The 26,931-nt window shown below is 46.0% G+C and overlaps 1 protein-coding gene across 1 annotated transcript in view; it reads right to left on the bottom strand.

Moving 5' to 3' along the window:
- Positions 1–22,475, bottom strand: part of rasef (RAS and EF-hand domain containing) — a 55,637-nt gene extending 33,162 nt beyond the window's left edge. The window contains exons 1-4 of the mRNA XM_055632990.1: positions 21,854–22,475; positions 13,404–13,550; positions 6,751–6,841; positions 212–307 (exon numbers count right to left, since the gene is read on the bottom strand). Of these exons, the coding sequence (XP_055488965.1) occupies positions 212–307; positions 6,751–6,841; positions 13,404–13,550; positions 21,854–22,149 (630 nt within the window). The 5' untranslated portion in view covers positions 22,150–22,475. The remainder of the gene's footprint in view (positions 1–211; positions 308–6,750; positions 6,842–13,403; positions 13,551–21,853) is intronic.
- Positions 22,476–26,931: the final 4,456 nt, after the last annotated feature.

Below are 26,931 nucleotides of genomic sequence, written 5' to 3'. Positions count from 1 at the left end.
ACCAAATTATGTACGATGTCTTTTGCAACAGATTTCTTTAAATTTTTGCCAACTTCATGGAAAAAAAAACCCTGAAGTAGGGTCCCAACCCAAAACATCACCTATGATTTCCTGAGATGCTGTCTGGCTGCTCAGTTACTCTAGCATTGTGTGTTTACTTTTGACGGTTTGCAGTTACTATTTCAATATCATTTTTGGAAATTATTCTTACCTTTTTCAGTTTTGTAATTGTTTGCTGAAGTTCATTTATATTGGCATCATATTGATTTTGTAGCTCAATGAGAGTCAATTCTGCTTTTCTTTGTTCCTGTAATCAACATCAGGTAGTTCAAGCTTTCTTCAAAAATATATATGTAACACACTGCCCATTCAAACTATAAAACTCACATATAAACCTGTTGGTAATCCTTCCATTTTTACTACATTAGAAGCAAATCACACCTTTAGTTCCTACGAAGAACGTGTTTTTTAAAGAATGGAACAAATAATTATTAACTAGATGCATGACATGGCACAACAACAAATTCCCCCCTACCCCAATTCTCAAAAACTATAATAAAAGAGTTACAATATCCCTCATGGGACTTGAACCATTTGGAGCAGTGAAAGATATTACATCCTCTCCAAGCCATTCTCTATTCTGTACATTTCAATGAGGTCCACCCTCATTCTTCTAAACTCCAGCAAGTACAGGCCCAGTGCTGTGAAACGCTCACTGGTTAACTTACTCCACTTGCAACCAGAATGCTGACCTTTGATCCAGAAACACAAGTTTGAATCATACCATGAGAGATGGGAATTTTAAACTTTTGTAATTAAATCAATCTGAAATTTAGGAAAAACAAGCTAGTTTCAATAATAGTAACTACAAAACTGTTAGATCATTGTAAGTCATAGGTTCACTAACTAAGGCAAAGAAATCTGAGGCAAAGAAATCTGACATCTTAACCCATTTGGCCTATTTGTGGCATCCAAATTCACCAGTAAACTTTCAACTATCTTCCTAAAGGCAATTAATTTAAGCTTGGCACGCCTCATAAACATGTGCACCATACTGGTGCAGTGGTAGACTTGCTGCCTCAAAGCAGCAGAGACCTGGGATCAATTCTGACTACGGGTGCTGTCTGTGCAGTTTGTATGATCTGACTGCGCCAGAGACTGTTTTCTCTGGTTTCCTACCACATTCCAAAGACATGCAGGCTTGTATGTTAATTTGGCTTCTGTAAGTTGCCCATAGTGTGCAAGATGCAAAAGCAAGGTCACATAGAACTGGTGTACAGATGATCGATGGTTGGCATGGACTCAGTGGGCCGAAGAGCCTGCTTCCATCCTGTCACTCCATACTAAATAAAAATAGTGTAAAGTGCAAAATGCAGGTCTACTTGTGGTTATGTTGAAATTCACATGTGTAGTGTTATTGGGTTAAAAATGTTATGTTCATTTTGTATATTATTATGATCTAATATGCTAGGGTTGCTGCAAGACTGGTACTTATTGCCCATCCCCAAATGAAATAAATAGAATGTCTCATTTTAGTGGGCTATTAAGAATCAACATTACTGCAGATCTTGTCACATACAAACAAGATAACAATCATATCATTATTTAATGTTGGAACTCTCAATAATCCTGCAGTTTCATAATTACCACTGTAATAATAATTACTTTTTATTTCAGATTCACTGTTTAATGTATTGATTGAACTTACTAAACTACCATGACAAAATGCAAATTAATTGCCAGATCACATCTACATACACAGTAGTTTAATAACAGTCATTACGCTACAATGTCTCTCTGCAGAAGGCCCAGCAACATTTTTCCTGAAAACGTAAAAGGCTGCAAGGATAAACCCAGCAACTATAGGCTGGATAGTATAACCACAAATAGGGAAAATCCCAGAAACAATAATCAGAGACATTCATTTGGACAATGAAGAATGAGTATGGGAAGGCAACATAAAAATGTGTAAAAGGCAAATACTGTCGAACCTGATAAGAGTTTATCTGGATGAATCGACTGAAGGGTCAATTAAGGAAATGTAGTTGATGCAATAGGCATGGACTTCTCAAAGGCATATTATGTCATAGAATTGTCAACGAGATTGAAGTCCATTAAAAAAAGGGAGGTTATAGCAAATTAACAGTTGCAGAGAATTCATTAAAGTTTTATTTTTCAAATGGAAAGCTACACAAAGTAACCCATCTAGGGATTAATAATAAAACCACCGCTTTTATTAATATCAGTTAATTATTTGAATTTGATTTTCAAGGCATATTTTCCAAATTTAGAGATGGCACAAGATTTGGATGTTTACACTAAGGAAAGCAGACCTTCATTGGCTAATAGGTGGCTATTGAAATGTAATGCTGAGAAATGTGATGTGTTACGTTTCAGTAAGAAGAGTGAGTGTGTCAATGTAAAGCAAATGGTCCAATGATAAAATTAGTAGAAGAACAGATACAGCTGGGGATGAGGGAATGAGTCTATTGAAAATGGCAGGTCAATTTGATAAAGTGGCCATAAAAGTCATGAAGTCCCGAGCTTCATGAATAGACTCAGTGAGTGCATGTGCACTGAGCTTTTACAAACCATTTCTTCACACATTCCAGTGTTGGCCCTAGTTTTGACCGCAACATTTTGCAGAAGATGTGAAGGCTCTAACAAATCCACTGACAAAGAGGAGTCCAGAAATGTGGCACTTCAGTTATGTGTGTACTGACTGGAGAATCAGCAGTTGTTCTCCTTGGAGCAGAGGTGGTCACAAAAGGGATCTAATAGCAGCATTTAAACTCATGAAGGATGTAGGCAGTACAAGTTGGGAAAACTGGTGATTAGCAAATTGGAGACAAGAGGCTGCAGGTGCTGAAAACTGGAACAAAAATATCTGCCGCAGGAACTCTGCAGTTTGAGCAGTATCTTGGCATGAAATATATTGTCGATGCTTTAAGTTGAACCCTTCAATGTCTTAAGTTAGCAAAAGAATTGAAAGTGACTTTTATTACTGTCAGACATAAATTGTGAATTATTAAAATCTGGAATCCAGTGCAGGGGTAACAGTGACAACATTTAAAACATTGAATAGGTGTCTGAAAGAAAATAATTTGCGGGACTATGAGAAAGGGCAGGAGAGTGAAACTGGAGTGCTCTTGCATAGAATCAGACTGATTCGATGGGCTGAGCTGCCAATTCTATTCTGTAACCCTCTTGTAATCCAAATAAACATATATGATATACTTATCATAAAAGTTTCCAATGTGAACTATTGTGTAAAGGTACATTAAGCCTTAAAAAAAAAAGTTACCAGATATTGCTGTTCTTCAGATTGTGCGTTTATATTACAGTGGAATACTACCCAAGTGGGTAAGACACAAAAAGTGATTTACATGTATACTGGCTTTGGTAACATTACAGAAGACATCAGGACACAGTTGCATATTTGAAGTAACAAATTAAGATGAAGGGTATAAAAATAAGTAGACATCTAACAAGCACAATGCACTTAATGTTTTAGTTTTACTACTACTACTGCCTTGTGCTTACTGTTGGAAATAACAAAGATTGTAAACTTTAGGCATGAAATAATTAAAGTTTATTTTTCAGATTTGCTGTGGAAAATCAATATCTGAAGCAATGCAAACTGCAGCAAGTAGAATGTCATTTTTGAAGACAGATGCTATAAATGTACTTTAAGATTAAGCAGAAGGATTTTGGCACCGATGAATGGAATATTTTTCCATTTCAGCCATTCAGTGTCAACATCAATCAATTCTAAAAGAGGCATACTATTCAAATGCAGAGCAAGGACTTTCTATTCTGAAATTCCACCAATTTTTCTTGATAGATTTAGGAAGGTAGCAACAAATGTATTTTAAGTATTAAAGAATGATTCCCATCTCAGGCCTGTGGTACTGAAGAGCGATATGTTAAAATTTCATAGGCAATGATTTCCATTTTTCAGACTCGGGAACTCATTTACAAAGTGCAATAGCATTTCGAACTACATTATATGTAGAGCAATCCAAGTAGAGTCAACTGATTGCAACACAATGAAATTCAGATTGGTTCCACGATAAGCAGACAATCCATACAGCGGGGAAACATGCCCTTCGGCTCAACTTCCCCATGCTGCCCAACATAATCCATCCACACTAGTCCCACTTGCCGGCACTTAGCCCATATCCCCCTAAACCCATCCTATTGATGTACTTTCCAAATGACTCTTAAACATTATGATAATATTTGCCTCAACTACCTCCTCCGACAGCCTGTTCCATATCCTCACCACCCTTTGTGTAAAAAAGTTACTGCTCAGGATCCTATTAAATATACCCCCCCCCCCCCCCCCCCTTAAACCTATGTCCTCTGGTTCTCGATTCCTCTATGGGCTAGAGTCTCTGTGCATTCACCTGTTTTATTCCCCTCATGATCGTATACACCTCTAAGATCACCCCTCAATCTCCTGAATGCTCCAAGAGATAAAGTCCTAGCCTGCTCAACCTTTCCCTGTAGTTAAGGCCTTCGATCCCTGGTAATATCCTCGTAAATCTTTTCTGCACTCGTTCCCACTTGACAACATCCTTCCTACAACATGGTGATCAAAAACTGAACACAATACTCTAAATGTGGCCTCATCAATGTCTAATGCAACACGACCTTCCAACATTTACACTGTGATGTCACTTTCAAGGAACTAAATTAGAAAATTATTTTTCCAAAGATTCTATTTTAGAAAATTATTTATTTCAAGCGATAAAATTAAGACCCCAGAAAATGAACATATTATATACTAGACCAAGAGAGCCTTTTTACTTCAACCCAGACAACCATTTGCAGGCAGTGCTTTTTTACTTCAAGCTAACCATATATTCATTTTCAAACCACATTAAGGGTACTCACAGTGATGTAGACATTTGTTCAGTGTCATTCAGAGCTCAGAGTGACAGAGACTAATTGACAGAGCTCCATCTTGCAGAGAGTAATTGACGCACATCACTTCCTGGTTTTATAGTCTTCCCCCCCCACCCCCCCACCCCTCCCTCCAGCAGGGGCAGCAGAGAGAATGGTGAATTTTGTAAAAACATTAATAGCTCTGTCATTTTTCATCGAGGTGGCCGAAATTGATGGCCGTAGGTGGCGGCGTTCTCTCGGAAATCACAGCACAGACGGCCAAAAGCGGTCAAGAACAGAGATTTAGTAATATACTAGACCAAATGCAGACCAGTTGGGTCTGTTCCCCCAACGTGCGGTTGTGTGGGGGGGGGGGGGGGGGGGGGGAGGCGGCATGCAGCGTCACACACTAACTACCCCCCCCCCCGCCCCGTACTCACACTAATGGAGGGGAGAGAGAGAGAGGGGGGGGAGGGGGATGATGAGAGAGGGGGAGGAGAGAGGGGGTGAGATGAGGGGCGGGGAGAGGTGGGGAGCAGGGAAGGCGAGGGAGGGTGGAGGGAAGGGGATAGGGGTGTGTGGGGGAGGGAATTTAGGGGAGGGACGGTGGGGGAGGGGATGGAGGGGAGGGGGGAGAGGGGAGGGGGGGAGGGGGGGGGGGGGGGGAGGGGGGGGGGGGAGGGGGGGGGGGGGGGGGGGAGGGGGGGGGGGAGGGGGAGGGGGGGGGAGGGAGAGGGCGAGGGAGGGAGGGAGAGGGAGAGAGGGGAGGAGTGGGGAGGGGGGGAGAGAGAGAGGGGGGGGGGGAGAGGAGGGGAGGGGGGGGGAGGGAGGGGGAGAGGACGGGGGGGGAGAGGAGAGGGGGGGGAGGAGAGGGGGGGGGAGAGGAGAGGGGGGAGAGGAGAGGGGGGAGAGGAGAGGGGAGAGGAGAGGAGGGGGGGAGAGGAGAGGGGGGAGAGGAGAGGGGGGGAGAGGAGAGGAGGGGGGAGAGGAGAGGGGGGGAGAGGAGAGGGGGGGGGAGAGGAGAGGGGGGGGAGAGGAGAGGGGGGGAGAGGAGAGGGGGGGAGAGGAGAGGGGGAGAGGAGAGGAGGGGGAGAGGAGAGGGGGGGGAGAGGAGAGGGGGGAGAGGAGAGGGGGGGAGAGGAGAGGGGGAGAGGAGGAGGGGGGAGAGGAGAGGGGGGGAGAGGAGAGGGGGGGAGAGGAGAGGGGGGGGGAGAGGAGAGGGGGGGAGAGGAGAGGGGGGGGAGAGGAGAGGGGGGGGAGAGGAGAGAGGGGGGGGGAGAGGAGAGGGGGGAGGGAGAGAGGGGGAGAGGAGAGGGGGGGAGACAGAGAGAAAGAGAGAGGGATGGGGTGAGAGAGAGGTGGGGAGAGGAGGGAGAGAGAGTGCCTTTTTACTTCAACTCAAACCCAAACAACCATTTGCAGGCAGTGCTTTTTTACCTCTAACCATATTTTCATTTTCAAACCAAATTAAGGGTACTCACAGTGCTGTAGACATTTGTCAGTGTCATTCAGAGCTCTGATTGAGGCACACCACTTGCAGAGACTGATTGAGGCACACCACTTGCAGAGACTGATTGAGGCACACCACTTCCTGGTTTTATAGTCCCTCCCCCTCCCTCCAGCAGGGGCAGCAGAGAGAATGGGGAATTTTGTAAAAACATTAATATCTCTGTCAATTTTCATCTACGGCAAAAATCCTCGGCACACATGTGGCGGAGGGGGGCTCCGAGCGTGGTGGCCAAAAATGACGGCCGTAGGTGGCGGCGTACTCTCGGAAATCGCAGCACAGAAAGCCAAAACCGGTCAAGAACAGACATTTAGTAATATAGATAGATTATATATATATATTTTAAATCATACCTCTTTTTGGCACTCCTCAACTGCAGTCTTTATTTGCTGATCAATATCCTCTTCGAGCTCACTCACCTGCTGTGCAGCCTCGTCCTGTGTCCTGAAAAAAAAGGACCAATGCAACAGAGAATAATGCTCAAGTCCATTGCACTTCACTTCTTATTATGCACAGGTTACTGTATATCTATCTGCTATTTAGATTCTGAGCCCCAGATAGAATAAGCGATAAGCTTAATGTTCCAGGATTTCGATGTTTCAGACATGATCAGGAGAGAGGCAAAAGAGGTGGTGGAGACGCGCTATCGGTTAGGAAAACTGCCGCAGAGAGGACAAGCGGCTGTCCAGAAGCCTCTTAAAGGCCACTGTTGTATCTGCTTCCACCACCACTACTGGCAGCACAATCCATGCACCCACAATCCTGTCTAGAAACAACTTTTCCCACACCATCTCTTTAAATACAGACCCTCTGACCTTAAAGCTATGCCTTTTACACTTTGACGTTTCCACTCTGTTTTTTCGTCTTTTTTTTGATATATTGAGTGTGTTTTTAAAGTTTGTGTAAATGTTCTCTGGTTTGTTTTAAGTGGGGGGCAAGGGAGGGGTCGGGGGAAATTTTATTTCAATCTCTTACCTTGGCAAAGATATGATTGTTTTCCGGATTGTATCTCCGGTCTCTGTGCAGCCGAACATCGATGGAGCTGGAGGCCTGTTCGGACTGACTTTGAGCCCCACAGTGAGTGTGGACTTACATCAGAGCCGATCCCTTGCCTAGGATCGTTCCAACCCCTGCGGATTTTACATTGAGAGCTCACAATCTCAGGTATAGACCTCAGATGTCGGAAGCTCCAACGACGCAGAAGGTTTTGACCAGCCCCGACCGTGATCCAATCTCCGGCGCAGGGGAGCTAAGATTCCTCCCCCCCCCCCCCAAATGCAGGAGCTGACCACCCCGACAACAAGGGCCAAAACGCCGCTGGCTACGGAAGTCAAGATCGCCCCGTCAACGGAAGGCTAGAGGTCCCTGACCGTGGGAGAACAAAGAAAGGAAGAGATTAAATTTTTCTTTCCTTCCATCACAGTGAGCAATGTGGAGGAGTCACTGTGGTGGATGTTTATGTAAAATGTATGTTAGGTGTTCACTTGCTTTTTATTTACACGACTGACTTGGAAAATTAAATTCCTCGTATGTTGCAAAACATACTTGGCTAATAATGTATTATTGTATTGTAATGCATGCAGAATTCTGGTAAACCTCTCTAAAGTGAACAATGAAATCAAGGGCAAGTGTGTGGACCACATGACGAGCGCCAAAGACTATAACTTTGTTTTCCCAATGCTCAATAAGAAATAATTGCACACTGACAGAGCAGTTGGTAGAAGCAAAAATGTGCTGCTGTTATATTCATGTGGTCCCTTGCACCTTACCAAAGGATGCCATTGTCATGGGCCAATACAAAAAGAAAAATGCACTGGATTGTGTACTTCAGGAGATATTATTGAGGGGCTGGAAGTTGTTAGGGTTTTAAGTCAAGTTGCAATGTCACCCAGTGCTTTATAAAATTAGCAGAACCTGCTTCAGTAACCAAATCAGCATGAATTAAATTGCATGCCACAGAATAATCATCGTCGAACTGTACTGTGCAAGTCATAATGTTAAAATAGTAATTGATGAATTATCTATGGATGGTGAGTGATTAATCGTCACCAGAGAAATGTGTGAGTTAATATGGCCTGGTCTCCAGCATTTTCACCACCATCTTTATTACCTTGTCAGGGGGCGCTGTCGAGTATGGCTGCCCTGCCAGCAGCGTTTAGTCCTTTCACACTTTTTTTTAGTGAATTAAAAGTGTTTGTTTTGGAGGTCTTCGGAAGGACCTCTTTGCTCCTATACTCGACTCCTCTTGTTATAATGGCCAACATGCCATTCTCTTTCCTCACTGCCTGCTGAGATGTGTAAAAGTATTATTAGTTTACTTTAAATGGTGAGAAATGTTTAAAAGTCCCGATAGTCTTAAAAAACAATTTAAAATTTGTTTAAAAATGTAATTGTTTATTGGAACTCAATAAATGCCTGAACAATCAAAAGGCTATCAGGGAGTCCTCAGGATAAACCGTTGCGGAAGGAACTGCAGATGCTAATTTCAAACGAAGATAGACACTAAAAGCTGGAGTAACTCAGCAGGTCAGAAAGCATTTACTATATACTACCAATTCCCAGTCACTGCTCATGAATTGCATAACTTCATTCTGAGATCAGTGTTGGATCAGGTTTAGATCAGGCTGTAGAATGCAAGCACATCAGCAGTGAGTTGGTACATCATGCCTTATGTCATTGCCCTCAAAATCAACAGTTATTGACAATGTGGTGCTAAATTGTTAACAGGAAAAATACTGGAATTTGCATACAAATCTTCAAAACAAGCTCATGAACAACTTGTGTAGATTTGTTAACAAACAAGAATGCTTGCGGGCGGGCGGGGGAGTGTTCGCGGGGGCAGGAGGGGGCTGTGTCCACGGGCGCGGGCGGGGGCTGTGTTCGCGGGGGCTGTGTTCACGGGCGGGGGCTGTGTTCGTGGGCGGGAGGGGGCTGTGTTCGTGGGCGGGAGGGGGCTGTGTTCGTGGGCGGGAGGGGGCTGTGTTGGGAAGGGGCGGGGGCTGTGGAGGGGGCTGTGTTCACGGGCGGGGGCTGTGTTCGTGGGCGGGAGGGGGCTGTGTTCGTGGGCGGGCGGGGAGAGTGTTCGTGAGCGGGCGGGGGCTGTGTTCCAGGGGGGGCGGCGCCGGTGGGACCACCACGACAGGCCGGGAGCCGCTGATTGCAAAACCGGGGACGGGAGCCGGTGAGTGCGGCAGGAGCCAGGGACGGGAGCCACTGAATGAGTCCAGAGCCAGGTCCTGGCACTGGTAAGTGCAGTCGGAGCCAGCTCTGCCCACCATACACACCCCACTGCCACCACACATCCATCCACCCCCCCCCCCTACACTCCCTCCCCCTCCCTCACCCCTCCCACATACACCCCCTCCCCAACACACAAACCCCACTCCCCCCCTCACATGCCTCCCACTCACAACCATCTCTTTCCCCTCCCCATCCACACCGTCCCCACACACCCCTCCCCCACACACAAACCCCTCCTCCCCCACACAACCCGTTACGTCCTCCCCACACAACCCCGTCCTCCCCCACACAACCCCCCCTCCCCACCACACCCCACGCCCCCACATCCCCCCTGCCCCTACACACCCCCCCCCCCTACACAACCCTCCTACCCCGCCACACAGCAGTAGGCAATGGCAGCGGTAGGTCATGCCAGTGGCAACAGTAGACCACGCAGGGAGCATGATGGGTTAGGCAGCAGCAGGGGTAGCAGCGGCATGGGTAGGCCATATTTTAAGTGATATTCATATTTTAAGCTTTAATAAATACCTTTTCCACTTGTCGTGCCCGTCAGTAATACCTGCATGTTCTACATCACAATGGGAACCCAATGGGCGGGAATGGCTGCGTCGTCAGAGAGCCGCTAAAAAGTGGATGGAGGGGGTTGAGGGGTAGATGTGGGGGGGGCATGGGGGGGGTGGGGAGTGCATGGAGGGGGGGGGGGGCGGAGCGCAAGGGGGGCGGTGAGGTTAGGAGGAGGATCAGGGGCGTCACAATGGGAACCCGTCAGCCACGACTGCGCAGTTGGGGGCTATGCGTGAGTGGTGGAATATTGCGTTGGGGGACTAGACCTCCCGTGTGAGAATGGGACCCAATGGGTTATGTTTAGTTATGTACTAAATATTGGAAGATCCAGAACAGACAGCTAATTGTATTTTTAAAAAGTGTCTCTGATATCCTTGACAGAAAATGGTGTCCAGAACATTTAAATCAGTCTGTTTACACATCCAGGCTTTATTCAACAGACAAAAATAGTGAACACATTTCTGTGGATAATGGGATTGCGTAAAACGTACATTCAGTTTCAGCTGAAGACCATGTGATTAACAACTGCATCATTATGTGTCTCTCACAGTGGAAATGTGATGCAAATTGGTAAGCATTTGCAAAGTTGCCACAAGGTTATTCAAAGATATAAAATTAAATTTCAATAAAGCTATTGTATGCGAGTTTGTGGAAATATTACCCAGGGGTAACGAGACTTACTTTGTTTTTTAACGCTTGGACACTGTGGTGCAACCCAACTATTTTAAAGAATGAATGGTTCTCCCTCAAAAGTTGGATAAATAAAGACGGTCTAAGGGAACTTTGAGATATTTTTTTTAAGTTGCAGATAACAACAGACAGCTATTCTTCAAAAGATCAGATGAAGAATCAATCACACAATTACTCATTTTCAGCACTGTTTGCCTGTAGGGGGAAGGGAGGGGGGAGGGGGGCAGTTTAATTTTCACCCAGTTAGAAAACGGTGAGTCCATGATGCCATGTCATCATGCTTTTGAAAGCATGATGACATGGCATTTATAAAGAATAAACAGAGGTAGGGGAGCATGGAGAAAATTCCTGTGCAAGACAAACTAGATGGTTTTACAGAAAGGTGGAGAATGAGAAAAGTGGGAGTTGACTGCAGATAATATAAATTCTGCACAGAGATGGGGGTAATAGTGATGGGTTTATAGTCATTGTAAAGGGATGCGGGGAAAGAAGAGTGATTCCTTCAGCTCTAGGTAATTTCCATCCAAGGCACTGACTGCTGACTGGGATGGAACCAATTCCAAACAAGCAGAGACTGAATCAGTCCAAGATCGTAGTTTTGATCTTCTAATGAGTATTTTCATAAAAATTTGGCCCAATCAAGACATATCTAACAATACATCATGGGCACATTTAGAGGAGAGGTTGAGAGAATAACAGGAGTAATAGAGCTGCTGTCATCAACACAGGTTCCTGACCAACCCAATATCTAATGCTGTGAATGAGATGGGTGCCATAGATGGTGTGTTTAGGTGCCTAGAGTTTGTGGTACATTCACTAAGAGGTAACTAATTACCCCTTCAGGAATAAATCAAGACAGATTTTCACTTAGATGGCCAGACATGCATAAAAATTCTCCTTGATTTCGTACTATATTTAACAGCTATAGCTATATCTATATTACTAAATCTCTGTTCTTGACCGCTTTTGGCTGTCTGTGCTGCGATTTCCGAGAGAACGCCGCCACCTACGGCCATCGTTTTTGGCCACCTCGATCAGAGCCCACGTCTGCCTTCCTGGACCATAGTATTTTTCCCATCGATGAAAAATCAGAGAAAAATTAATGTTTCTAAAAAATTCACCATTCTCTCTGCTGCCCCTGCTGGATGGAGGGGGAGAGACTATAAAACCAGGAAGTGGTGTGCCTCAATCAGTCTCTGCAAGCTGGAGGGCACTCTGAGCTCTGAATGACACTGAACAAATGTCCACACAACTGTGAGTAAGTACCCTAAAAGTCGTTTGAAAATGAAAATATGGTTAGTTTGAGTAAAAAAGCACTGCCTGCAATTGGTTGTTTGGGGGGTTTGGGTTGAAGTAAAAAGGCACTCTCTCTCTCTATCTCTCTCTCTCTCCCCCCTCTTCTCTCTCACCACAACTCTCTCTCTCCTCTCTCTCCCCCCCCCTCCCTCTCTCTCTCTCTCCTCTCTCTCTCCCTCTCTCTCTCCCCCTCTCTCTCCCCCTCCCCCCCCTCTCCCCCCTCCCTCCTCCCCTCCCCCCCCCCTCTCTCTTTCCTCCCTCTTTTTCTCCCCCTACTCCCCTCCCCCACCGTCCCTCCACTAAACCCCCATCCCGTCCATACACCCCTACCCCCCCTTCCCTCCACCTTCCCTTCCCCTCCCTGCTCCCCAGCTCTCCCCCCCCTCCCCTCACCTCACCCCCCCCCCTCAGCACACCCCCTCCCTCCAACCTCTCTCCCCTCACTCCCCTCTCTCTCCCTCCCACTCTCACCCTCTCTCTCCTCCCCTCCCCCCCCACCTCACCCATCCCCCCTCTTCTCTCCTCTCCATCCCCGTCCCTCTTGCCCCTCGCTCTGTGTCTCTGTCTCTCTCTCCGTCTGCCCCATCTCTCTCTGTCCTCACTCTGTACCCCCCCCCCCCCCCCCCTCTCTAGATGTGACTGCAAGTTGGGGGCTATGCGTCAGTAGATAGGGTGGTATGGGGGTAAAAGGAGCAAATTAATAATATTAATATAATATCAAGGGGGGTAATTAGCGTGAGAGCGGGGGGGAGATAGTTGGTGTGTGTGACGTGCGCTCCCCCCCCCCCCCCCCCCCCCCCCCCTCCACAACTGCACGTTGTGGGAACAGACCCAACGGGACTGCACTTGGTCTAGTAATAGCTATATTTAAGAGGGTTAGATGTGGCCCTTGTGGCTAAAGGGATCAGGGGGTATGGAGAGAAGGCAGGTACAGGATACCGAGTTGGATGATCAGCCATGATCATATTGAATGGCGGTGAAGGCTCGAAGGGCCGAATGGCCTACTCCTGCAACTATTTTCTATGTTTCTATGTTTCTACAAAGATACCGAAAGTGAAAAATCAAGCACGCTCCTTCAGGACAATGAAATATTTAATGTCCGACTTGTTTCTCTAAACTCCACCAGGGTAATTAGTTATACCCATTATCCAAAACATCATGACATCAGTTATCAGTATCCTTCATAAAAAAACTTCATAACTTCAAAACTATTTACCTTTTCATAGTACATGCTAGTTTATCCAGTTCTGTGTTCTGCAACATGATATCTCGAACAAAGTTCTTGATCACACATTCATATTGCCGAATCAGCCTGGACTCTGCTGATTTTAGGTTCTGGTAAAGGGCAGCAACTTGCTGGGGTCTGCAAAGAAAAAAATAGAAGAAAATGATAAAGCATCAATACTAATTAATCTAGTCTTTCCCTGTAAGCTATGCGTCTTATCTATACTTTGCCCAACACTGTAGTTACCATTAAGGGGCCCATGAATTATTTTCATCAGTATTTCCAATGCATTGTTTCATAGTTTCACTCCATTAGACCACAAAGGCATAGCTGCAGAATTAGGCCATTCTGCCCATAAAGTCTACTTCACCACTCAATCATGGCTGATCTATTTTTTCCTCTCAATCCCATTGTCCGACCTGCTCCCTGTAACCCATTAGACCACAAGACATAGGGGCAGAATTATTCCTTAGTAATTCTCTAATTAAAGCATACAAGCTGATTCTGCATCTCGTTAATATCCTGAGTTAATATCCAATTTCCACCCTTTCCTATACCATCAGGGCCACTTAACTCTATTGTCATTTTTCCTAATTCTCCTACAGCTAGTGTCCTAGGATAGGCGTTTCCCAACCTTGATAATCTGCAATTGTGCAGCTATAAATCAAATGCCTTTAGTCAAACAGTATGGAAACAGGCCCTGCGGCCCAATTCGTCCACGTCGACCAACATGCCCAATCTACACCGGTCCCACAATTATTTGTTGCATTTGTCAGAAATCCAGGAACAATGCAGCAACAAATCAGCTACCAATTCCTTCACAATATCAGTAAACCATCTTATTTAGAACTTATTTAGATATCATTAAGGGAAGTAACAGATTATTTTAGAAAATGTCTGTAAAACTTATATGAACCTTCCTGATAGAAAACTAGCATTTTCAAGGAAATGGATTCATAATGCTTGGGGCAACAACAGATTGCTTTAATTGCAATTTTTAAACAGTTAAACCCCTGTCCCACGATGCGAGTCTACCAACGAGTTATCCCAAGCTAAAAACAAATCAAACTCGTGGTAATCACGTAGAATGAACATAGCAGGAACGTCGGAGCTCATGGACGTAACTTAGCGACACGTAACGCTAATGGCAGATACTCGGGAAACGTATTAACTCGTGAAAATTTTTCAACATGTTTAAAGATTTCCACGAAACAAATATACTCTTGAAGGAAAATGTTGATACTTTTAAACTCGTTGTAATACCGTAGTAGCCCGTGAGTTTACCTTAGTGCCTCGTGAGTTTACCGTATTAACTCGTGGGTACTCTTAATTCGGCAGCTGGACAGGGAAAAAAAGGTAAGCAAAAAAAGGTTTGCCAAGTCTGCCTGTCAGGAATGATCCTCTGATGCTGGAGACACCTGTGGAAATCTCACCTTGGCCTTTCGAATAGAGCGAACAACAACCAATATTTCCAGATTTCCAAGGGCAGGTCACTTGCCTTCTTTATGTGCCTTTTATAATACTGCTTCAGAGGTTTGATGCGTTATGTGGGGGTGGGAGGGGGAGGGGGGGGGGGGGGGGATGGGGGTAGGAACCATCCTATCAACAACTAGAGAGCGGTCCTAACCTACCATCTACCTCATTGGGTACCTTCAGACTATTCTGATCGGACATTACCTTCCACTAAACATTATTCCCATTATCCTGTATCTGTAACATAGAAAATAGGTGCAGGAGTAGGCCATTCGGCCCTTCGAGCCTGCACCGCCATTCAATATGATCATGGCTGATCATCCAACTCGGTATCCTGTACCTGCCTTCTCTCCATACCCCCTGATCACTTTAGCCACAAGGGCCACATCTAACTCCCTCTTAAATATAGCCAATGAACTGGCCTCAACTACCTTCTGTGGCAGAGAATTCCAGAGATTCACCACTCTCCGTGTGAAAAATGTTCTCCTCATCTTGGTCCTAAAAGATTTCCCCCTTATCCTTAAACTGTGACCCCTTGTTCTGGACTTCCCCAACATCGGGAACAATCTTCCTGCATCTAGCCTGTCCAACCCCTTAAGAATTTTGTAAGTTTCAATAAGATCCCCCCTCAATCTTCTAAATTCTAGCGAGTACAAGCCGAGTCTATCCATTCTTTCTTCATATGACAGTCCTGACATCCCAGGAATCAGTCTGGTGAACCTTCTCTGTACTCCCTCTATGGCAAGAATGTCTTTCCTCAGATTAGGAGACCAAAACTGTACGCAATGAATGCTAACATACCATTCGCTTTCTTCACTGCCTGCTGCACCTGCATGCCTACTTTTAATGACTGGTGTACCATAACACCCAGGTCTCGTTGCATCTCCACTTTTCCTAATCTGCCACCATTCAGATAATAGTCTACTTTCCTGTTTTTGCCACCAAAGTGGATAACCTCACATTTATCCACATAATACTGCATCTGCCATGCATTTGCCCACTCACCCAGCCTATCCAAGTCACCTTGCAGCCTCCGAGCATCCTCCTCACAACTAACACTGCCCCCCCATCTTTGTGTCATCCGCAAACTTGGAAATGTTGCATTCAATTCCCTCGTCCAAATCAATGCACTGAGCCTTGCGGTACCCCACTAGTCACTGCCTGCCATTGTGAAAAGGACCCATTTATTCCTACTCTTCGCTTCCTGTCTGCCAGCCAGTTCTCTATCCACATCAATACTGAACCCCCAATACCGTGTGCTTTAAGTTCGTATACTAATCTCTTATGTGGGACCTTGTCGAAAGCCTTCTGAAAGTCCAGATAACACATCCACTGGTTCTTCCTTATCCACTCTACTAGTTACATCCTCGAAAAATTCTATAAGATTCGTCAGACATGATTTACCTTTCATAAATCCATGCTGACTTTGTCCAATGATTTCACCACTTTCCAAATGTGCTGCTATCCCATCTTTAATAACTGATTCTAGCAGTTTCCCCACTACCGATGTTAGACTAACTGGTCTGTAGTTCCCCGTTTTCTCTCCCCCCCCCTCACCTTTTTAAAAAGTGGGGTTACATTAGCTACCCTCCAATCCTCAGGAACTACTCCAGAATCTAAAGAGTTTTGAAATATTATCACTAATGCATCCACTATTTCTGTGCCAACTTCCTTAAGTACTCTGGGATGCAGCCTATCTGGCCCTGGGGATTTATCGGCCTTTAATCCATTCAATTTACCCAACACCACTTCCCGGCTAACCTGGATTTCACTCAGTTCCTCCTTGAGAAGGTAGTCAAGGACCTGGACCCACTACATTTGACCCCCGATCCCCTGCTATTTCCGGCAGATTATTTATGTCTTCCTTAGTGAAGACAGAACCAAAGTAGTTATTCAATTGGTCCGCCATGTCCTTGTTCTCCCTGTACACAGTGGATGATTTGACTGTAATCATGTATAGACTTTTCACTGACTAGATTACACATAACAAATAGCTCTTCACTGAACCTTAGTACACATGACAATAATAATAAACAAAAAAATAATTGCCTTCTTAATTGCTTGCTTCACCTACAAGTTGACATTCAGTGACTGGTATCCATGGACATATAAGTAACTTTGTGACATGTGGATGTTGAATCTCTCACCATTAAAATAAAAACATTGCTTTTCTGTGTTTTATACACCACATTTTATTCATTGGGCGTTGTTCTTGCCCAATCATTCAGCTTTCCTAAATCTACTTTACACCGTCTTCCTTTTGCATTGTCTTCATCCGAGTTTGTATAATTGGCAAACTTCTTGAGGGTGAATCCTCGTAAAGCATCTGGATCCAATGGTGTTCCTGGGCATATTCTTATCACCTGCACAGACCAACTGGCTGGTGTTTATTGTGGAGATCATCAAGATACAAGATACAAGATACATTTAATTGTCATTTGGACCCCTTGAGGTCCAAACGAAATGCCGTTTCTGCAGCCATACATTACAAACACATAGACCCAAGACACAACATAATTTACATAAACATCCATCACATCGCTGTGATGGAAGGCCAAATAAACTTATCTCTCCACTGCACTCTCTCCCCCCCCCCCCCCCCCCCCATGTCAGAGTCAAAGTCAAAGCCCCCGGCTGGCGATGGCGATTGTCCCGCAGCCATTAAAGCCACGCCGGGTGATGCAAGGTCGCACACCGGGTCTTGGTGTTAGAGCCCCCGGCGTGCGCTCGCAGAGTCCCGCGGCCATTCCAAGCCGCGCGGGGCAGTGATGTAGGCCCCGCTCCAGGAGCTCTTCAACCCCGCAACTCGGGCGGGGGAAGTCGCCGTTGCGAGAGCCCTGAAAAGCGGTCTCCCTCCAGGGACCCGCGGGCTCCCGGTGCCGCCGTCCACAGACCTGCCGTTGGAGCCTCCGACTCTCTGGTCGGGCCGCAGCAGCAGCAGCAGCAGCGCTCCTCCACCGCTCCACCCGCTCTGGACTCGGCCAGCCCCGCGACGGTGACGGTGAGTCGTAGCACCAGAGTCCCCGGTCTCTTCCTGTTGGAGGCCGCTCCTGGATGCGGCCCCAACGACAACGGAAACCCGACGAGAAAAGGTCGGGTCTCCCGTGCAGGGAGAGATTTAAAAAAGTTTCCCCCCCCGTCCCCCCACACACACACCCCAACAAAAAATAAGAAAAACTACATAAAAACACAGACAGAAAATAATAAAACGCGGACAGACTGCAGAGGCCGCTGCTGACCAGAGTCGCGCCGCCCACCGGATATTGAATCAACCCATCATTACTAAGGTGAGAGGTTTACACCTGCTTTAAAAGGACACCAATAATATTGGTTCCCAACAAGAGCAAGATGACATGACTCAATTACTACCGACCGGTAGCACTAACAATCATGGTGATGACTTCAGCAGTGTGAAGAAGGGTCCCAACCTGAAATGTCACCCATCCATGTTCTCCAGAGATGTTGCCTGCCCCGCTGAGTTAATCCAACATTGTCTTTCCACGGTGATGGTGCTTTGAGAAGGTAGTCAAGGACCTGAACCCACTACAATTAATTTACCACCACAACAACCACCAGGGATGTGATCTCACTGACTCTCCATTGGACCATTTGCTGGTCATTTATTACAGCTTGGCATTCAACATTATTATCCTCTCCCAACTTGTCAATCTCAGAGAACTGGACCCCTGTCATCTCTATGAAATTGGCTCCTCTAGCTCCTCATTGGCAGACCACCCAATCAGTAAGGATTGGCAACAACACTTCATTCTCAATAACCATTAGCATTGGAGCTATACTCATGACGGTGCAGCCAGACACAGCGCCAACACCATCTTTGTCGATGATACCATTGTTGTTGAATGAATAATGGGTGATGATGAGTCAGAGTATTGGAGTGTGATTGATAATATGATTGAATAATGCCAGAACAACAATCTAGTTCTTAATGTTTGCAAGAATAAAGAGTTAATTGTGGACTTCAGGAAGAGAAAGCTGGGAATTCACAGATGCCTTCATCAATGGGTCAAAGATCTGTTCTGGGTCCAGCACATTAATACAATGACAAAGAGTCATAGAGTGATGCAGTGTAGAAACAGGTCCTTTGTCCCAACTTCTGCACACCAGCCAACATGTCCAAGCTACACTAGTCCCACCTGCCTGCGTTGGGTCCATATCCCTTATGTCCTCGATTCCCCTACTCTGGGCAAGAGATTCTGTGCATCTACCTGATCTATTCTTCATGATTTTATACACCTCTATAACATCACCCTCATCCTCCTGCACTCCAAGGAATAGCGACCCAGCTTACTCAACCTCTCCCTATAGTTCAGACCCTCTAGTCTTGGCAACATCCCCGTAAATCTTCTCTGAACCCTTTCAAGCTTGACAATATCTTTCCTATAACAAATTTAAGAGTGTGTAATATTGCACGTGCAATTGAAGCTTGCTCAATGCAGGCAGCAGCTGTGGGGGTTTGAGGAGTCTGGTGTAAGCTTTGGTCCTGCCCTGCCCTAACAAATTTTCTCCTCTACTTCAGGAAAAAAATTGAGGAGATTTTGTACATTGACAAATAGGTTATCAAACTTCTACAGGTGAACGGTAGAAAGCAAACTGGTTGGTTGCATCATGGCCTGTTTTGGCAACCTGAATGCTCAACAGGTGCCTACAGATAGGGGTAGACATTGCCTGGTACTGACCTCCCCACCATTGAAGGGATCTATAGGACGTGCTGCCTCAAAAGGGCAGCGTATATCTAAGACCCACATCATCCTGGCCATGCTATCATTTTGCTATTTCCATTGGGAAGGTGGTACAGGAGCCTGAAAACATGTTCAAAGAGCTGCTTCTTCCCAACATCTATATTCTTGAACACATTAATCTCTCAACAACTACAACTACAACTATGGTCAGTCTTTTGTTGTACTATGGACTTCAATTTTTGCACGATTTTGGTGACCTAGTATTTATGTTATTAATTTATTGTATTATTATATGTACCGGTGACTTGTCGCATTATCGGGCCTGTTTAGCTGCAGCGAGCAATAATACTTTGTGGTCCCATTGCAATTAACAATCAATGGAAAATCGGTTGGCAGACAAGAAACAAAGAGTAGGGATTAACGGATCTCTTTAATGGCAGGCAGTGACGAGTGGTGTACCCCAAGGCTCGGTGCTGGGACCGCAGCTATTTACAATATGCATTAATCATCTAGATGAAGGGATTAAAAGTAACATTAGCAAATTTGCAGGTGACACAAAGCTGGGTGGCAGTGTGAACTGTGAGGAGGATGCTATGAGAATGCAGGGTGACTTGGACAGGTTGGGTGAGTGGGCAGGTGCATGGCAGATGCAGTTTAATGTGGATAAATGTTAAGTTATCCACTTCGGTTGCAAACACAGGAAAGATTATTATCTAAATGGTGTCAAGTTGGGGAAAGGGGAAGTACAACGGGATCTGGGGGTCCTTGTTCATCAGTCATTGAAAGTAAGCATGCAGGTACAGAAGGCAGTGAAGAAAGCGTATGGCATGTTGGCCTTCATAACAAGAGGAGTTGAGTATGGGAGCAAAGAGGTCCCTCTGCAGTTGTACAGGGCCCTAGTAAGACCACACCTGGAGTATTGTGTGCAGTTTTGGTCTCCAAATTTGAGGAAGGACATTCTTGCATTTGAGGGAGTGCAGCGTAGGTTCACCAGGTTAATTCCTGGGATGGCACAACAGTCATCTGTTGATAGAATGGTGCGGCTGGGCTTGTATACTCTGGAATTTAGAAGGATGAGGGGGATCTTATTGAAACATATAAGATTGTTAAGGGTTTGGACATGTTCCCGATGTTGGAGGAATCCAGAACCAGGGGGCACAGTTTAAAAAGTAAGCCATTTAGAACCGAGATGAGGAAATAGTTTTTCACACAGAGTTGTGAGCCTGTGGAATTCTCTGCCTCAGAAGGCAGTGGAGGCCGGTTCGCTGTATGCTGACCTGTAAATTTCATTGGCTCATTGGGAAAAACATGGTAAGCAGTAGTTTTCATAATCGACCGATAACGTTAAATGTCCGCCGAGCTTCACAGCCGTGTATCTCTGGCTATTTAAAAGTTGGATTCACTCCTCCTCCCTCCTCCCTCCTCTCCCCCACCCTCTCTCTTTTAAAGGACTTACCGTACATTGTGCTTTACCCATCGTTTTACAGCGCCAATCTTCCTGTTCATCGCGGTGTGTGTCTGTATCAACTTGGCTTTGCACCGTGTGAATCTTTTAGACAGGGCAAGCGGGAGGAGCGCTGTCTAAACAATTCACACGGGCTAGTGAAGGAAGCGATGTGTTTGTGTGCGTGTTCCATTCTGACAGTCGCCGCTCCAGTTCCCGGTTTTTCAGGCGATTGCCGGCAACTTGAGTCGCCGGTAGTCCGCTGAAAAATCGTCTTTTTTTACCCTCCGAATACGCCGAGCATCTCATCGGTCGCGTGTCCCAATTTATAAAACTAGATGAAGTAATGTTAATCAAAGCACGATAAGGTGCACTGCATCATCTCAGGTTCTCAAACCGACTGGCATTTGAAAGTCGATTTTATTTTTTTTAATCCAATTTTACAACACGAACTAAACCACTTTTCCGGGCGCAGACCTGTTATTTAAAGGTAGGATGGCGTTCACCTGTAACCCAGCAGCAATCCGCAGTGGTGGCGGGGCTGCCCGGGTTTGTCCGACTCCGACCCACGCGTTTCGTGTCTCCTAGCGGTTCCCGGGCGCTGCCGGCTCGGGTCGCGAACCGGCGCCTGGCCCATGTACTCGGCCAGAAGCAGGAGACAGGGCAGGACCAACACCTACTCCAGACTCCTCCACCCCCACACCTGCTGCCCGCGTAGAGCAAGCTAGCCGCTCCAACTGCATGTAAGATACAATACTCTCTTAAAATACCCCAATGTAGAACAACTTGTCTGTCACACAAGTAAATATGTAGCAGGGTTTCACCTTGGGATAAACCTGGCTTCTTCGCCCAGTCTCTGCTGGAATTCGTCCCAGTCGGGCTCGACGCTCAAAGCCTCCAAGTTTATCATCTCGGAAACTTCGTGAAAGCCTTCGGCGAACTCGCGGAAGTTGATGCAGCCGTCTCCGTTGGAGTCGAGCTTGTCGAAGATAGCGTCGATCTCGGACTCTCCTACTTGTAGCTCCAAACAGACCGTGAAAAATTCCTCATACTCGATACGCCCGGAATTATTCACGTCGCAGGCGTGGAAGAGGGCGCGCAGCCTCGGCTCCTCTTCCATCCGGAAATGGAGACTCGAAAGTACACAAACTAAACATGCAAAACACACAATATCCAACCAGGCGAGCTCGGGTTAAGCTTCCTCCCTCAACGACCGAGAAACGGTGACTGCTGCCCACACGGCTTCTCTCGTTCATGCACCCCTTTCTGTGTCCAGAGTGCGTTATCGCGACCAGCTGTCCGAGGTGAGGTGACCGGTGGTTCCGAGTCCGACCCCGACCCGCAATCGCCTCAGGACTCGTTCATCCCGCCAGGTAATGCAGAAGGAACGCCTCCCGGCGACAGCGACAGCCACAGCCACAGCTTTCCCCCCCACCCATCCCACGCACGCAGCGGCGTTGTTCAAAGTTTCTCTTTAAAGAACTTGAAGTACTTTTTTCCACCTGGTCACGTCACGCCAGCTTCGCTTCCACCCGCCCTCCTCTCTGTGTCGCCGCCCCGCTCGGACCACGTTGGCCTGGGCTCGCTCACCTGCTGCCCAGGGTTGGGGGTAAACTCCGTTCAGAAACCGATAGGGTTGAAGAGAACCGTGATGGCAAAAAGTCCACAGGTGTCGCGAGTCGCAACACAAACGTGTGAACTAATAGAATTCCTTTTTTTTTTGATTTGCGCTCTGAGACGTATGCTCTTATCAACGTTTCAAAAGGAAGGCTGAAATTCTTTCCCAACTACATCTTGCCACGCCATGACTGGATATGTTGGATACCGCCGTCCACTCGTCAACCGGCCACGCTATATGAAGCTCGCTTTGGCATATTAATTAACCCAGCTTTCAGAGCACTCGTAATCTTTGATTTTTCTTCTGTGTTCCTCACGACTCAATATTTTCTCGTCTGCTCCTCCACGGTTCTCCCTCGCAGGCTTTTCGTTTTCCCTTTCTCCTACAGATCTTATTTGAAGATGCATTAGAATTATATTCGTCTCATTTTTGATTCTACCTAGAAACATAGAAAAAAGGTACAGGGATTGGCCATTCGGCCCTTCGAGCCTGCACCGCCATTCAATATGATCATGGCTGATTATCCAACTCAGTACCTGTTCCTGCCTTCTCTCCATACCCCCCTGATCCCTTTAGCCACAAGGGCCACATCTAACTCCCTCTTAAATACAGCCAATGAACTGGCCTCAACTACCTTATGCGGCAGAGAATTCCAGAGATTCACCACTCTCTGTGTGAAAAATGTTTTCCTCATCTCGGTCCTAAAAGATTTCCCCCTTATCCTTAAACTGTGACCCCTTGTTCTGGACTTCCCCAACATCGGGAACAATCTTCCTGCATCTAGCCTGTCCAACCCCTTAAGAATTTTGTAAGTTTCTATAAGATCCCCCCTCAATCTTCTAAATTCTAGCGAGTACAAGCTGAGTCTATCCAGTATTTCTTCATATGAAAGTTCTGACATCACAGGAATCAGTCTGGTGAACCTACCTACACATATTCCAGCACATTAGTGCATCCGTAATATTCTGCTGTTAAATAAAATCCAGACCAACTCATGTAAGCATCCATTTCTTATTCAGTTTATTTGAAAACGGTCCGGTCATGCTCAAAATTTCTTTCAGTTGTTAAATTTGAAAATGTAAACATAGGCTCAGGTCTGTCAAATTCCCTTGACATCATTCAGTTTAGTTTATTGTCACAGGTACAGTGAAAAGCTTTTGTTGCGTGCTATTCAGTCAGCAGAAAGACAATACATGTCTACAATCGAGCCATTTACAGTGTATAGATACACGATAAGGGAATAACATTTAGTGCAAGATAAAGCCAGAAAAGGTAGATCAAGGATAGTCCGAGGGTCACCAAAGAGTAGTTCAGTACAGCTCTCTGGTTGTGGCAGGAGGATTCATTTGCCTGATAACAGCTGGGAAGAAACTGTCCCTGAATCTGGAGGTGTGTGTTTTCACACTTTTATGCCTTTTGCCTGATGGGAGAGGGGAGAAGAGGGAGTGGCCAGGGTGCGACTCATCCTTGATTTTGCTGCTGGCCTTGCCGAGGCAGCATGAGGTATGAATTAAGTCAATAGAGGGGAGGTTGGTTTGTGTGATGATCTGGGCTGCGTCCACAATTCGCTGCAATTTCTTGTGGTCTTGGATGGAGTTGTTTCCAAACCACGCTGTGATACATGCTGATAAAATGGTTTCTATGGTATATCTGTAGACGTTAGTGAGAGTTGTAGGGGATATGCCGAACATCCTAAGCCTTCTAAGAAAGTAGAGGTCGGAAGTGGTGCTTTCTGTGAGATAATAATAAGAGCATGTGGGATTATAATTAATTTCCAATAGTGCTAAATAGATAGTAAATGGATGGAAGATAAGATTGTGCAGAATAAAAAGCTAACTTATGCCCCATTTTGCACCAATATTAATTTCACTTTTGTCAGCTATAGATTTTGAAAGTGTGTCCTGCGTATCCAAGTTCAAACCTTTAATGAATAGTTTAGCAAAAAAATGAACCTACATTGTCGCTTCAATTTTGCTGTTCATTTTTCTCCACGATCTTCAATTTTGTTGATGTCGTACATTCAATAGTTTACCAAATTCTTTTTATTTTAAATATTTTTTCCCTAATAAATTTTATTGAGCCATCAAAAAATGGGCACAGATTATGTTGCCATAACCAAGCTCATTTTTTCCAAAAATGTTTTTTAAGAATCCATATGTAAAACATCACGTTGTCCTCATTGGCATTCAGTGTTGCCTCATTAAAAAAACTCATGTCAGTTAGAAGTTGGGTTTAGTTCGTACTTGCTAGTTTCCGTCTGAAAACTATGATCTACATCTTCCCATTTAACCCCTCATTTCCTTCAGTAATCTTGGATGTATCTCCTCCAGACCTTAAAATGTCTATGTTTTCAATTTCTAGCCTGTTCACCATCTTCTTTAAGGGCTTGTCCAACTTTCACGACCTAATTCACAAACCTTTTTACTCGTGGACATTTTTCATCATGTTGAAACAACGCCCCGACCCACTTGATGCCAGGAGTATCTACGACTAGCATCACGACTGGCTACGACCTACCTACGACCTAACTACGATCTCCTACGGCCTCATGACGACCATGCTGCAAGTATGAGTCTAGGGCAAACTCAGCAGAGGTCGTGAAAGTGGGACAGACCCTTTACATTCTCACTTTGTGTGCAGTTACATTGTGTGCAGTTTTGGTCCCCTAATTTGAGGAAGGACATTCTTGCTATTGAGGGAGTGCAGCATAGGTTTACAAGGTTAATTCCCGGGATGGCGGGACTGTCGTGGGGGGGCGCCGTCCTGCACGGGTAGGCTGCCCAGCCTGCAGCTGTCTGTTTTTTCATCTCTTTTTTTTACTTTTAGTTTGTTGAGTTTTTGTTTTCGGAGTTCTAACCTTTCTATGTGGGGGGAGGGGGAGGGAAGGGGGGAAACTGCTTTTCAGGGTCCCTATCTGGTCGGAGAGGCAGCTTTTCTCCGGGCTGCACCTTTAACCTGTCCTCGCGGCCTCCCAGCGGGCCTGGAGCGGCGTTTCCCGAGGGGACCGCCCAGAACCTCGGCTTCAGCGGCGGCACAGCGCTGGAGCGCTATCACGGAGCGGAGCGGGTGATGCCTTGCCCGGGTCGCCGCGCTGGAACTCTGGTGCGCTGAAGACCGCCAATGACACATCGCGGAGCTGCGGGTCTGTTGAGTGGCTAGCTGCGGGCGGCGGCGCTGAACTTTAACATCAGGAGCCTGGGATCTCTCGCCGAGATCACCAGTGGTCGAGCTCCATCCTGCGCAGCCTGTTGGCTTCAGTCTCCGGTAAGGAAGCCGCCGTTCAAGGCACACCAAGCCGGTGAGCGGGTTCTCCCGACACCGGAGCACCATCACCCGGCGAAGAAGGGCCTGGAACACCGGCCCCCGTAGCGGTGACTGCGGAGGCTTCAATAGGCCCGACTATGGGTGGACATGGGGATGGGGACTGGACTTTGTGCCTTCCCTCACAGTGGGAACCATTGTGAGGGGATATTTTTATGTTTATTGTTAAATTCTTTAATGTTGTGTCTTATCTTTATCTGTGTGCTGCACGGCAAGTCAAATTTCACTACACCAATTGGTGTATGTGATAAAAAAATGTCCTTTGTATCCTTTTGTCATATACTGAGAGAATGGAGCAGCTGGGCTTGTACACTCTGGAGTTTAGATGGATGAGAGGATATCTCATTGAAACATATAAGATTAATAAGGGCTTGGACACGCTAGAGGCAGGAAATATGTTCCCGATGTTGGGGGAATCCAGAACCAGGGGCCACAGTTTAAGAATAAGGAGTAAGCCATTTAGAACGGAGACGAGGAAACACTTTTTCTCACAGAGAGTGGTGAGTGTGGAATTCTCTGCCTCAGAGGGCGGTGGAGGCGGATTCTCTGGATGCTTTCAAGAGAGAGCTAGATAGGGCTCTTAAAAATAGCGGAGTCAGGGGATATGGGGAGAAGGCAGGAACGGGGTACTGATTGGAGATGATCAGCTATGATCACATTGAATGGTGGTGCTGGCTCGAAGAGCCGAATGCCCTACTCCTGCACCTATTGTCTATTGTCACTAAGTCTGACTGCATCTCCTGAGCTGTCAAGGCAGTTGCAAATTATTCACCAGTCATGGATGTCTTCATGAATAGATCTCTTTTATGTCTTATGTTTTGTCCTGATTTCTAGTTTAACTGCCTATTTAAATACTTCCAGAAGGCATTCCAGCTCCTTTGATGTTAGCTGTCAATGTACTTTCATGTTATGTCTTAGCCCTTATTCCTTTTCACTACCCTTCTGAAGTGTCTACATTCACAA

This window comes from Leucoraja erinacea, chromosome 3 (genome assembly GCF_028641065.1).
Source record: "Leucoraja erinacea ecotype New England chromosome 3, Leri_hhj_1, whole genome shotgun sequence".
NCBI classification, from domain to species: Eukaryota; Metazoa; Chordata; class Chondrichthyes; order Rajiformes; family Rajidae; genus Leucoraja; species Leucoraja erinaceus.
The sequence above is the reverse complement of the archived record's forward strand: the minus strand, read 5'-3'. Positions and strand labels throughout refer to the sequence as shown.